The sequence below is a fragment of the Sinocyclocheilus rhinocerous genome, unplaced genomic scaffold (assembly GCF_001515625.1).
Source record: "Sinocyclocheilus rhinocerous isolate Xijiao unplaced genomic scaffold, SAMN03320098_v1.1 scaffold2817, whole genome shotgun sequence".
NCBI lineage: Eukaryota > Metazoa > Chordata > Actinopteri > Cypriniformes > Cyprinidae > Sinocyclocheilus > Sinocyclocheilus rhinocerous.
Genome location: NW_015638065.1, coordinates 192,797 through 208,170, shown reverse-complemented (window position 1 = coordinate 208,170; position 15,374 = coordinate 192,797). Strand labels below are relative to the sequence as shown.

At 38.8% G+C, this 15,374-nt stretch overlaps 1 protein-coding gene across 1 annotated transcript in view; it reads left to right on the top strand.

Moving 5' to 3' along the window:
• Window positions 1–1,702: 1,702 nt before the first annotated feature.
• The window catches only part of LOC107749598 (dimethyladenosine transferase 1, mitochondrial), a 24,113-nt gene continuing 10,441 nt past the window's right edge, over window positions 1,703–15,374 (top strand). Inside the window, 5 exon segments of the mRNA XM_016564771.1 lie at window positions 1,703–1,846; window positions 1,996–2,147; window positions 3,066–3,174; window positions 4,615–4,766; window positions 8,344–8,463. Coding sequence (XP_016420257.1) covers window positions 1,714–1,846; window positions 1,996–2,147; window positions 3,066–3,174; window positions 4,615–4,766; window positions 8,344–8,463 — 666 coding nt within the window. The 5' untranslated portion in view covers window positions 1,703–1,713.

Genomic DNA, 15,374 nt, shown 5'->3' with positions numbered 1-15,374 from the left:
AAGAAGATTGATTCAGTCAGTGTGGAAGAACTGGACTGGTCTGCAGAAAGCCAAGTCTGAATCCCAGCTGAATACCTCTGGTGTGACTTTAAATGCAGACCTTGAGTCAAAAACTCATCACCAAACAGCAATGACTTGTACATACATATGGACAAAAGTATTGGGACACCCCCTTGTTTAGAACATAAAAAGACACTTCCAAAACTGTGGCCACAAAGATGAAAACAATTCATGTATTTAAAAATTGGATTTCCAGTTTTGGAAGTGTCTAAAGTGATTGTACGCATATGTAGGCCTACAAGTGTCACGATTCACACACACACGAGGAACGAAGGAGCGAGGAGACACGGCGTAAAGTAACTCAAAAGGGTTTATTGAACAAAGGCTTGGGATCACAGGACTCGACACATCAGGATGACGTTTAACGACTGACCAAGGACAAGAACTAGAGCACACTTTAAATACACAGGAACTGATGAGGGGAAGACAAGGAACACCTGGAACTAATGACAATTAACATTGGAAACACCTGGGAACAATGAACTCAAAACACGAGACAGAGAAACTGGATGACGGAGCACATAGGGAGCAAAGAAAACCTGACAGGTTCCGAGGCCCTCCGTGGGCCATGACAGGGGACTGGAGCCCTCCCTGGGCTTACTTGTGGACCTGTAGCCCTCCCTGGGCTTAACTGGGGATCGGGAGCCCTGCCTAGGCTCGGCGGGGGATCTGAAGCCCCTCCTGGGCTTAACTGGGGATCGGGAGCCCTTCCTAGGCTCGATGGGGGATCGGGAGCCCTTCCTGGGTGGAACCGGGGATCGGGAGCCCTTCCTGGGCTGAACCGGGGGTCGGGAGCCCTTCCTGGGTGGAACCGGGGGTCGGGAGCCCTTCCTGGGCGGAACCGGGGGTCGGGAGCCCTTCCTGGGCTGAACCGGGGGTCGGGAGCCCTTCCTGGGTGGAACCGGGGGTCGGGAGCCCTTCCTGGGCTGAACCGGGGGTCGGGAGCCCTTCCTGGGCTGAACCGGGGGTCGGGAGCCCTTCCTGGGCTGAACCGGGGATCGGGAGTCCTCCGTGGGCTATACTCGGGACTTGGGCTGACACTGGAACGAACTCTGGGGCCACAGCCGACCCTTCTCCTCACCCCTAGCATCCTCTTGTGGATCGGGGGGAACAGGCGTGGTCTGGGTCCACACTGGAGCGAACTCTGGGGCCTGGGCCGACATCTTGACTTGGCGCGGCTGGCAAGCTTTACATTGGTAGGGGTTGGTTCGGAGCGTCCGGCGGGCTTGTCTTCGGCGAGGCCAGCAGGCTGGAGATAGCCCCGGCTGGCGGGCTTGACAACTGCGCGGCCTGCACGCTTCACAGTGCGGTCTTCATCACCGCGGATGACATACAGGGGAGAAAAAGGAGAACAAAAGACTGTTCAAAAAACGAAAATAAAACAGGAGAAGGAGCGCCGCTTACTGTTTTGGGTCAGTCGTTCTATGTTGGTTCTGTTCTGTTTCTGGGGTGGGGGTTTAATCGCTGCTCTCCCTGCTCTCATCCATGCTAGGCTGCATGGATGCGCAAGGGAGTTCTTGCCCAGAACGGAACCATAACGCCAATCTTTGACGATAGTGGTCCTGACAGAATTAGTATTTCAAAAGATTTAAACAGACAAGTTGTGTAATTGAAAGACTCATGTTTTTCAGTTGTTATTTTAACTGAAGGGAGATGGCAGCTACACAGAAACTGGCCTGTTTTCGGTTACCTCCTCTGCCTACCATAAAGGAGATTATCAAGCTGTATAATCTGAGAGCAGAGAAACAGCTTTCTCAGAACTTCCTCCTAGACATGAGACTCACAGGTCAGTCCAACTATTGTTCATTCCATTTCGAAATGCATTAACAAGACTTGATAGATTTCAGTGAAGTCGCACACTGTTTATGTGTGTGTGTGTGTTTATGTAATGTGGGTGCTAAATGTAAACAGCAACAAAATCCTTGTGGATTTCAGATAAGATTGTCCGGCAGGCGGGGAACCTGAAGGGCGTACATGTGTGTGAGGTGGGACCTGGACCTGGGGGCCTCACCAGGTCTATTCTGAAAGCTGGAGCAGCAGACTTATTAGTGGTGGAGAAGGACACACGCTTTATTCCAGGATTGCAGGTTTACAAATAAATCCATATATTTATAGAGCGATAAATTGGTCATTTCAAATATTTGGCTGTTTTGAGATTGACTTTGCTAGACTGCTAGCTGCTAGACTGGCAAGCAAAAGTGTTCATTACACTTATACTCATTTTCAAAATCTATAAACAGGCTAGTCAATGAATACTGCACTTTTTATGTTTTCAAATTATTTTTAGTGAATTTTAAAGGAATGTAGTGTAAAGCATTAATTTTGTGTTTAATGTTGTTGCGCTATCATTAACTTTTATTACATATAGTGGCATCACACTATCCACTGGCCACCCTGCTTGTTAGATATTGGTATCGGCAGTGGTCATAAAAAAATAAAAAATAAAAGTGTATATATACACTGAAAAAACAAAAGTGTTGCGTTTATAATTTTGTTCAGTGTATATAATTACATTTTAAATGTAATTTTAAAAATTACATTAGCTGGAAATAGCTATTTTCATTTCTAATTTGTAATAATATTTCACAGTATTGTGAGCTTTGGTGAGAATTCACCAAGAGACGTCCTTCAAAAACATTTTAAAAAAAAAGAAGAAGCTTAAATTCTAATTTACTATGTGTAAATATTTGTATGAGCATAAATGGAATTTTCACAGACATTTGACAGACACAAATGAAAAAATGAGTACCTGAACAGAGCGGGGCTCAATATCAAAAGTAGCAGTCAGTATGTGGTGTGTCCACCAGCTGCTTTAAGTACTACAGTGCATCTCATCTTAATGGACTGAGAAAAATTTGCCAATTCTTGCTGTGAGATTCACTCTTCCACCAAGGCACTTGCAAGTTCTTGTATGTGTGTGTTTGTCTGTTTCTAATTTTATATAATATAATTAGGCTGAGTAAGCATTTATATTGAAGTATTTGGGTCTTCTTTTGTTTGTTCAGCTTTTGTCTGAGGCTGCCCCTGGAAGAATGAGGATAGCACATGGAGATATTCTCACATACAGACTGGAAAGAGGGTTCCCAGCCCACATAGCCAAGACATAGGAAGATGGTAAACATTATAAGTGATCTCAAACACAGTTCAACAAATAACTAGTACTTCGACATGGAGCGATTTGTTTTATTGCACCCTTGACAAATATGAACAAAACACACTGTGGAAAAATTTGGATACTAGTGGATAATTTGAATAAAGTAAGACTTATTCAAAAACAATATTTTTCTGAAAAAGAATTTTGTGACAGTTATTACACCTCTTAATTCAATACATTGTACAATTTAGGTTAGGTTATGTTATTTATACCCACAGGTAAATTTGTTTTTGCAGTAAAATGACAGTGACAACCATCCTTGACACACAATTTCAAAACACATTTAAAAACATAAAATAAACACAACAAAATCACAATAACAACATGATACAAGTGCTCAAAACTCCACCACCCTACAGCTTATTTAACACAGTTAAAACAGCGGGAATAAAGCTGTTTTTATACCGCTTTGTCTTACACCTTGGGACTAGAAACCTCCATCCAGAGGGAAGAAGCTGAAACTCACTGTGCAAAGGGTGGGAGTCATCATTTAAAATAGAAGTAGCCATTCGCTGTAACTGTTTGGTATACAGGGATGCTGGATACAACTGTGACTCAACCACCAATCGACTAGACCATTAAACTATTTGGTTTTAGGAATTTCTCGCTTTTAAGGACGTGTGACCAAATCATGTGACCAAAGAAAAGGACAAATTTACCTTTGTCTGGGACCAGTTATGCTTGGCAATCTGTAGGCAACTTGATGCCTATAGTGACCTCGTATTTATACCATAGTGAAACAGAAAGTCATGTCCTAATTACTCAGGGGACCTTATAAAAAATACTTTACTTATATATTTACTCCTGAGAGTTTCTAGGGTTGCCAATACTTCTGAGACACATGTTTAAGACAAAGAATAATTATTTATTTCATATTTATTTTATTGGTTATATTTGACAAGGGTGCCATTTTTTATGTGTATATATTAAATATTAAAAGATTTTGTTGGACAAGTCCAGTTGGAAATGTTCTTATTTGAAATAATCAATCATCAGAGAAAATAAGCCTCATGTGTGCTCACAATTTGTTTTTCTGTGTTTCCCCTGAACGTGCACAAATGCTGCAGCTCAACTTGTTTTTAATCAAGTTCTCATTACACCCAATCCTTCAAAAAGAACACCCCAGACCTTTCAGATTGCCCCTCTGTTTAACATGTATTAGAACTCCAAGATAGAACAGCCACTGTCTTATTCACACACAAAACAAGCTTAAGACAATTACCTGAATGTTTGCCATTCTGTATTCAGCCCTTTCTGGGTGATCAAGGGCCAGCTTAGCAAAGGTCAGCTGCCTGCTGTTGTTTGGCAGTAACATAATTTGTGTACTCTGTTGTTATGTGAGCGCCCATAAAGAATGTGAAAGGTTCTTTAGCATATGAATATGTGTGGTTGTGTTTCAGTACCCCCCAACCTGCACATTATTAGGAATCTGCCCTTTAGTGTGTCGACTCCTCTCATTATAAAGTGGCTGGAATAGATGTCTAACAGAACTGGGTGCTTTATGTTTGGACGTACAAGGCTTACACTGACCTTCCAGAAAGATGTGGCTGAAGTAAGATGAACAGTAACTGTTATTCCTGGTATTGTTCCTTTGGAGGCAATGTTTTAAAAAGTATTGTCTACAAATTTAGTTGCTGTCCAACAGGGGTCAACAACCAGTAGTTTTTGTTGCATGAAATCGATCGTAGACTAACTAGTACTACCTTATTTTCTTTTTTCAAGTTATGTTTGGAGTTTATGTTTCAAATATTGTAACATTATATTATATTGTAGAGGAAAACATTTGTACTTAATCTTTTGATATAAAAGTTCATTGTTCTATGAAGACACACTGTAACTTTCAGAACTCCCCAGTGAAAAAACGACCAATTATAATGTTGATTTGACAAAGCCAACATACAGTACTGTTTTACTATTTAAACTTATCATTCTTCTGAGACAAAACTGTCTGTCTCAGGGGTGCCCAAACTCGGTCCTGGAGGGCCGGTGTCCTGCAGAGTTTAGCTCCAACCCTAATCAAACACACCCTCCTGAACCAGCTAAGCAAGGTCTTACTAGGCATACTAGAAACTTCCAGGTAGGTGTGTTGAGGCAAGTTGGAGCAAAACTCTACAGGACATCGGCCCTCCAGGACCGAGTTTGGACACCCCTGGTCTGTCTGTTCTTGGCAAGTAACTATATCACCCAACCAACCAGCTACAACAGCTACCAGCTACACCTAAGCAACATGTTAGAACATTTTGGCTGTATCTGAAATCGCATGCACTCTGGAGTAGGAGCTTCTTTTGAAAAAAAAACAACAAAAAAAACTTACTGTCTACAGACAATTTAAAAAGGACTTTGTATATAGTATAAGTGCGCGTTGAAAGAATTTTATATGAATGTACAACATTCATCATGTTGTCATTGTCATGTGACCTACCAGTGTCATATGTGGCACTTTACTGCCATTTCCGTAGCCTGATTGGATATTAAAGTGTCCATTGGATGTTCACTTAGGTCACAGTAGGTCAACCGCATACTTTTTTCCTACTGTTTTATGAATGCTGTTAATTTGGAATCGCCTATTTGATGTTCAGAAACAGTGAAATCTTGTGCTATTGCTATAAGCAATATAAGCTATAAATATACCTCTGTATGTCTTTTTTTGTCTTGAATTGAGGTTTATTTTTAACAGAGACCTTGATCATTTCTGTTTGATCTTAAGTTTCTGCTTTCTTTCAATTTTTTTGGTGGGCTGTCACAATTAAATTTAGGCTTTTCAAGTTTGCAACAAAGCAATGCTGTTCATTTCCCGTGCAAAGAGGACATTTACACAGAACTCCTAAAGGCACAGCAGAATAAAAATTGTCGTTTTATATTTATGTTGTCACACAGCTTGAAATTGGCATGAATCATGCACACTTTCAGGCTCTGTCACACTCTCAAGCCACAATATTAAATCTCACACCAATTAAGACAACTCAAAACTACTCAGAAGTTTTTCAACAGCATGGAGCTTGATTCTCTAAAATTGGACCGCTCTAAAGCAGCAAGATTTAGCACCAATCAATTATTTTTTCAGCACTTCATAATGTGACAAGGCCTGAAAACAAGAATTAACAGCCTCTAAATGTCAAATATGTATTTTCATCAAATATTTGATGTTGATCATTATGCAAGAAATTGTATTTTTATATGAACAGTAGCTGTATCAATGACTGCTGCCTCGGGAAGCGACGACGCCATTTTTTCTTCAAGCGACCAAGACGGTAAGTTGGATTGTTTTCTCTTTATAAAAGTATACGGGAAAAACATTTTTGTTGATAATTTTACTCACAATATGATTGGTGGTGTACACATTTAGAAATTACTAACTGCGCGTGTTTTTGTCAGGTTTAGTGTTAAGTTCGTGTTCGTGAGGTGGAGGGATACGTTGTTACAGAAGAGTGTGAAAGTTTCTCATGCCGGTTTAGTTCTCTTTATGGATTAGATCTCTTTATGAAGTTTATGAAGTATCAAAGTGGTAGTTGCGTGGACTGTCATTCAAGGGACAGAAATCTTATATTCTAATATCTTCAATTGTGTTTCAAAGATAACAAAAGTCTTGGCTGAGTAAACTGATGACATTTTCATTTTTGAACTAACCCTGTAATAAAAGAATGGCCATATGCGTCACCCAAGATGCGTGCTAATGCCAGGTGTGAACAGAGCCACTGTGTGACTACACAATCAACTCAGCAGAATGGTTCCTGAGAAACAGATTTCTAAGGTTAGACTATATTTCAGAATAAGATTATCTATATTAATGCTTTATCTATATTCTGTGTTCATGCATTTTTTTTTGCTAAAGTTGTCATATCTGTTATTTAGAATGGGACCAGCGATGTTGCATCAATTGGTCTCCTACTTCATTTGATTCCACCCTCACCACAAGACTGCAAGGGACCTGGAAACATGTCGTCCTATCAAGCTGAAAAACATCTTCAAAAAGGTACATTTGGACATTTCTGTCACTACCTATTGTCTGCCTCAAAATATTGCCAGATGGGTTGTATATGAAAGACTAATGTAAATAAAATCAGTTGGAGAGCTGACCTTGAGTGTTATTTTTGTCTTTGATCTGCAGGCACCAACAAGAAGAACAGCTTGATTGCATAGAAGAGACCACACAGCTATACCTGCTCGCTGATGGGATGAGGAACATCATTCATGGATGCTACACAACTGTCAAATCTACTCATAAATATTTGTTCATGTCTAGGTAAATTTGATGATTTTGTTTTATTAACTATTTTATGTTTCTGTGCAACACTTAATGAATGTGACTGACTAATTAACCTCTACACATCTGATATGTTTTAAAGTTGCCACTTTGCCCATTTGTTAAATAAAAGTTGAAATTTATACATCTGTCTGAAGACTCTTGATTTTATGTCTAATCTTGTACATTAACACCATACAATAGCATTTTTGTGTTTGCACTGAAAAGAGTACTTTATTAATAACACTTAAAGGATTAAAACAACACCAGGGGTGTTAAATACCCCATAGTGTAAAATTTGAACAACAATAGCAAGTGTAACACTTTACACCCGGAGTGTAATTTTTCTATACTGTAAGGTGCTATATTAACACTAAAAATTCAACACTACGAACGGTGTACTTTTAACACTAGACAGATTAGGACCATATATGATCTTTAGTAGTGTTAAAATCGACACTGCAGTTTTTACTGTGATGTAATTAGATTAAATTAGTGAATATAGGTGTTCATTCTGAACATTCTACCTCTGGTCTGTTAACACTCAGATTGTGCTTTTTTCAGTTGTTGTTTACTGTCTTGCAGCTTTAAAACTGTGGACAAACAAGCTAAATGCTGTTTATTATACAGCATTTTTAGCAGTTTTGGCACACACTGTAGCGCATACAAAATATTTGAAATATTTTGTGTGTTTTTTTTATAGGCCTAGTGTTTTGTTGTTGTTGTTGTTGTTTAAATTGGTTTGTAAGAAATCTAGGTGGCTGGGAGACCATGCAAAGGGTAATATTAGGTAACAAGTTTGCTAGTTAGAGTTTCTTTAAAAAAAGTACAGAAAGTACATTAAGAACAACATTAAGCTTTTCTTTTTCTTCTCTTTAATTTCTAGAGGTTAACAGCCAGCACAGGAAGCCGTCAACGCAGCCGTCTGTCTGTCATGGCTCAGTATCTCTGCACTGTCAAAAACTGTTTCACCATCCCAGGATGTGCCTTTGTTCCAAAACCTAACGTAAGTCCCTTTCTTCTGCCATTTATGTTTCTGTATCTCTCTGTGTTTGACTGCTCATGTGGAAGGATGTGGGTGTTAGCTCATTAGAAGAGCACAGAGTCAATGTTGTCTTAGATGTGGAATCAGAGATGGTGACGATTAGTGTGTAATGATGCCCACAGGGCATTTGGTACGCCGTTCTTTTGTAGAGTGAGGAAATAAGAGCCCTGTTTGAAAATTTTAGCCTTGCTTCTTTACTCCACTGGAGTTTTGGGGTATGCCAGGGGTTTGTGGATAAGAAGGGTCCTATGAAATAAAGTACCTTACGCACGAAGTTCCCTTGTCTGTAAATATTTTATCCAGCCAGAGTGCTTTGGAATGGAGAAGAGAAGAAAGGAAAGTGGGATGAATTGAGCATTCTCTTGGATTAAATGGCACGGATGATCGTTTCATTGCACACCACGGCTTTTACACCACTGATGAAAGAAGTATCCTGCTTCATGAGGTTTCTCACAAGAAGTTACTGAAACATCTCAAGATAAAAATTGTACGAGAGTGATGATGCACTGCAGACATACTCCTGAGAAAAAGCTTAATTGTACTCTTTGAAAAAAAAAATAGGCGCTAACACTTGTCAGACATTTGAGGGATAAGTAATGACAGGACCTTTTTCCATCCACTGCATTCATTCCAGTTTTATTAAAATCTCTTTTTTTTTGGAGTGTGCTATTGAAAGACAGATTTTTGAGAAGATCAAATGTCTTGGTTGACTGAAATTTAATGGGGGGGGGTTCACCTTTAGACCTTAATCTGTATGATAATTAATCATCACTGGTGTTTGTCTTCAGGTGTCTGATTTCAGGAAGACATTAATCTTGTGGAAAGGCAGAATAATAATCGGTGTTAAATGAGAAATAACTGCTCATCTTGTTTGCATTTTGAGTATGACCTGTCATGCAGTTAATGATATAGTGATTAATTAAGCATCATCATTACTGTTGCTCACAGTTTCAGTGCCCTCCTCACACAGTTTGTGCTGTGGAAAAATTTAATAAAATTCTATTATATATAAAATTGATAATAATTAATAATAACAAAATAAAATTGGCCAAAAGTCAAATAGACTTGGATTGAAGAAAAGACCCGAATCATATCTTGGGACTCAAATATCACCACTATGCAGGGATATCTAGAAACGCTCTAATAACTACCCAGAACACCCTAGCATCACTGTAGTCAGTTTTGTGCTGGCAAGCACCAATCACATTTTCTTCGAAAAAATGTAAAAATCTAGTTTACAGTTTTTTGGCCATAGGGACAGATAGATCTGGATGTGTTCTTTTTATGCTTGCATTAAAAGCGATGAATTCTCTTTGATATTAGTTCAAGAATTTAATACTGCAAATTTGCCTTTGCCAGTTTATTTGCTGTACAGAAGTGTGTGGTGGTATAAATGCCATCTGTGTTGAAGAGGCTTACCCTAGAGGACTGCTGGCATCTTTTGAAATCAGCATTAGTTGTATGTGTCATCTTTGAGTTGGCCGTGGAGTCTGCATACTGCTTTTAAAGTTAACCTGGTATCAAAATGATTTAGTTTCTCAGTAGGGATGTAACGATTAACTGCGAGCCGGTTGAAAATCGATTCAAATATGTGAAATCGAATCGAATCGTGAGTTGAGTGAATCGTTACATCCCTATTTCTCAGGGATTAACAATAAGAATGGTCCAGGTTTTAAGCCAGTTGATGAATCAGCAACTTGCCCCTTTGTGCTGGTAGTGCATTGCCACAGCAAATCTTATATTTGTTGATCCTGTACATCCATTTTTATGCCTTGCAAATTCTTCTGATTTATCTGATTGATAATATTCTGTAAGTGGCTAACTTAGATGAGGTTTTCCAGAAATTGCAAAAATGGCTTGTGAAGGTCTTGGGGGCATTGGGAAAAATGTGTATGAATTTCTAGATTTACATTATAGCTATTTAATCATAACATTTTATAAACAAATATTTGAACTCTGTTTGTAATTCAAGTTACAGGAGCCTGTAACATAAAGCCAGTTTAGCTGGCTAGTCAGGTAAGTTTTAGATTAGTTTGCGCCAACCCTGGGTTTTAGCTACCATGAAAGTGTGCTGGCTTACAACAGTGTTCATCGCCATAGTGAATTACGCTCCACAGCTAACCTGCTCCGGGGCAGGTTCGAAATTAGACCAATCGGCAGTGAGCAAAGCGACACATATCTGAAGCAATTAAATCATTTCCCAGGTTCTCTTGATCCAAATTAAAGGTCACTTACCAGTAAAAGAATTTGAATTTGAAAAAGAATCAACACTAAAAGCGGGGCATTTTTATTATAATTATTTTATATAGTTTATATATTTAATTATACCTCCAGTCTGTTACACATGAGCAATTACAGTTTAACAATTAATATTAAACTTAGTTTAATTACAAATATAAATAGATGACATGTAATATAATGTAATATGTAAGACTCAGTATATAAGGTTTAAAGTTAATTTGTAAATGTTAATTTGAGCCTGATTGGATTAGTTTGGTTTTGTCAACTTAAAACCAATCCTGTAACCCAAAGTTTGTTTCATCTAGCTTCATGGGACTGAACCCTGTATTCATTGTAAATGTTTTAATATCGTTTTACCTGCATTATCGTCATCCAATGCACAGTCCCAGTAAAATTACCGGAAATAAGTGAGTGAAGTGACATGTGGCCAAGTATGGTGACCCATACTCAGAATTAGTGCTCTGCATTTATCCCATCCAAAGTGCAAACACACAGCAGTGAACACACACACACCCGGAGCAGTGGGCAGCCATTTATGCTGTTGGGGGTTCGGTGCCTTGCTCAAGGGCACCTCAGTCGTGGTATTGAAGGTGGGAGAGAGCGCTGTACATTCACTCCCCCCACCTACAATCCCTGCCGGTATGAGACTCGAACCCGCAACCTTTGGGTTACGAGTCCGACTCTTCCGACTTCCCTATAATAAGTATGCAAATAAGTATGCATGAATTGGTCCAGAGATCACAGTACATGAACACTGTGCAAAGTTAATAGGATTTATTAAAGGTTTAGAGCGATGCGTCTGGGAGTAAGTTGCCACACATGGTGTATAATGCACAGCCTCCTGTTATGCTCTTGTCAAAGTAACTGGATTAGAGAACTGAATATTGTGCAGCTGGTAATTAGCAATAGCTCATTCACTGTATTTAGAGAACAGTCTTGAATTGCTCTGCACTACATTCACACACTATGGGTTGAATTATTAGATTTTCCATGTTTCATTTCCCTTCAGAACCCCTCTTTAAGGTCAAAGAGCTGGAAGCTGGAGCTGCAGCATTTCAGAACAGGACGGAGTTGTTCTATTTATAATCATGAGCATTAGCTGATATTGGCATGCCACTAGGGGTGTTTTTTTTTTTATATGTGGCTTTTTTTTAATGTCTGGCAGTCTTGTGTGGACGCTGCAAGGCACCTTGTTCTGTCACATTGAGTGACCGTGTTTGTCCTTGAAGGCTTGTGTCCACGGTGATTGGTTGTGCATGTATGTCCTCAGGCCCACGCTGCACTTGCTGGTCTCCTCTGTCATGGATCGCATTTGACACCCCCACCAGGTGCATTGCAAGGCTTTAACCCCAGCATTTGCCCATGCAGTGACTGCTACAGTAAATGTTAAATTGTGACATATTCAAACAAAAGTTCTCATTTCTAACATGTTTGTCTTGTTCAGCTGCAATACAATCAAATGAACTTGTGTCATCGCCCACATTGTGTCTGCTGTAAAATGCTGCTGTTAGACAGAATAATTGCATTCTTTAGAATGACTGAATGAATATAATTATCATCTCTAAATCATCAGATGCAAAAGTGGTTCAGTAGCGACCCCCCCCCTTCTCCCCACGCGTTTCACAAGCGCGGGGATGGGCTGCCGTCCCTTGAGCTGATGCGTGTACGGAGGCAGACATGGAGCCAGCTGCTACTGCAGTGTCCTTCCCACACACACAGGATAGAAAGTGTGAGTAAGAGGCAGACAGTTTGAGGATGGGCTCATGACCAAGATTGATCTGTAGAGAGAGTGAAGCGTACCTCAAGCAGATGTTTGTCTGGATATTAAGAGTAATGGAAGCACTGGCACCTCCATCCCTCTACGATCTCTGAGGAGATGATTCTACACAGCTGCACATGTGGGTGGATGACATTTGTACATGAAAATGTGTGGGGGGGAAAAGCATAAAGAAGAAATTAAAAATGATAGTTTTGGACAAATACATATGGCCTTTCAGGATTTATAGTATATGATAGCTGCAGTTTGGTCTTTGACTGGAAAGGGCAGTCTTTTTTAAAATAAGAGACTTATCCAATAATCAAAAAGGACTGGAAAAGTCATTCAATTAATTGGTCAAAAGGTGTAGGAACTGTGCAGAACACATCATCTCACTTCAATTCTTATAATGCTTGAGTTACTTTAACAACAAAAATGGAATACAGCTATTTATTAGACTGTCAGCTTATCCTATGAAATTTTCTTATCACAAATATATTTCAACTATCATTTTTGAATGTTGCAGCAAATGGTACATAATGTTATAAAAATAATAATCTGAATATATTCCTGTAGAGACTTGCTATTCTGCAACAGCACTATTCTGACATTATTTTCTTAAGAAATAAAAGAGAAACAAAAAAACAAAAATAACTTTTCTGAAATGATACCCTGGACATAAAAAGGTGTCATTTCAACTACACATTCATAGAAAGGCCAGTCGCTTTTTTTCTTTTATGTCCATTTTAAGGATCATTAAACTCTTTTTCTCCATTGACTGTAGCACCATGGGGACCACCACAGAAAATTAAACCTCACAGAATGAATAATGGGGTCATATTTGGTATAAGTAGTGCTCCATTTTAATAAATGTTGTCAAATTAGGTATCAGGAGTAAAGGAAGGTTATTTCAATGTCTCAAAAAGCCGGCAGCCTTACTCTCAATATATTATGATTCCAGATCTAAAAATATCAAATTTTAATATCTCATTTATCTAGCTCATTTGTAGTTTTCAATAAAGATATTTTAGAGATCTTGCAAATATGTGGTTCTACGTCTATTGTACGATTTGATTATTGTCTGCTGTTATACTATCTATTACAACAGCACTATTTTTGGCTGAAGCTCCTCCCACATATTTATTTAATAAACATATTCTCGTTTGTGTGTGTGATATTTTTGAATGAACTACATTAAGTCTCTGCTGAAATGTTTGTTCTGTACTGTAAGACCTACACTAAATGAAATTTGGCATATGATTTACTTTTAAACAAAATTACTAGTAAATTTCACAAATTACAAGTAACACATTCAATTAAATGTGAAATTTTGAAGCTGATAGACTGAAATAATATTTTCTAAAAACATACTCCAGTACCCGTTTATTTACACCTTTGAAAAAATAAAATATTTGGAAAATTTTGTTTTCATGCAGCCTCTTTTATCTTGACACTGCCTGTCTCAGCATTTCACAATGCACCAAACAAGAGCAGTATCATCATTCCATTGTGCTCACAGTACTGAGTGTGTGTACAGACCCAAGAGTGTTTCCAGCGACTGGAGACTGGAAAAATTCACCTAAAGAAAAAAGCCTACTATGATGGCCAAAAATCTGCCAGGGCTGTCTTACACTTAATGGACTGAGACTTATGATCAGTGCATACATCAAATCATAATGGATAGTAAATCATATAAAGTATATAAAATAGCCACGTCAATGAAAATTGCTATTATTTTCTTAATAGTGTAATTCATATATATTTTAAAGGCAAGCACAAATACTACTATGATGTATACAAATGTACTTTGTAATTTAAATGCATCATCCTTTGAAAAAATTGGGTAAAAGGTTTATACACACACACCTCTATGATTATAAAGGTTATCCACGGTGTCTGACAATCATATTATATCTTCCACATTGCTCATATTACAAAAATACCAAACTGCCTCAAAAAGAATTGAGCCATTGAGGGGTGCTGACTGATTGATTGTCTATGGACTTGGCACGCCATTACTGCTGATGGGGTTGATGACCGAAATGCTTTACCTTATATGAAGACATGTAATGGACTATTTTGCCATTGTGGTATGTTACAAAGAATATGGGGGATGGGGGTGCACTTGGATAAAATAAGTGCAGTTAGCCTCTGCTTAATAGTCCTGTAATTTGAGGCTCTTTCAAACATCTGAGCCCCAATCCATGGGTCTGTTATTACTGCAACAGAGGGCAAAGACCTTTTAAATGAATTTAGGGTAATACACAGATTTGCTCTCCTTAGATCTCTTATCAGTGCATACATCAAATCATAATGGATAGTAAATCATATAAAGTATATAAAATAGCCACGTCAATGAAAATTGCTATTAGTTTCTTAATAGTGTAATTCATATATATTTTAAAGGCAAATGTAAGTGTATGAAAGTATGTGACTGAGAGAACGGCAAACAGCATGCCCTGAGCTGAAGGCAGCTTGCTTTTGTCTGGGGCAAAATACGAAAGTGTTGAACAGCACAACATTACATTGTCCATTTGACGTAAGAAGGGGCAGTCTCCTCTCAGTCTCTATATGATTTTCCCATACATGCCTGACCCAGCAACCCCTATTCACTCTCTCCTCCTACTTCTCTCCAAACAGTTTCAGCGGTTTGTGTACTACAGCTCTTTAGGCACGGGCTATATGGCTACAATTCAGTCTACATCAGGCATTCCACTGCATTATGCACAGGCTCCAGAAAGCATGCTTAGGCAGAATATCAATCATTCTATCCGCTACCAAAATAAGACAAGAGATTTCATTAACAACCATTACTCAAATAGAATAGAAAAGCAAAGAATCTCCCAAACAAGGGCTCTCCCATACTGTTGCCTCT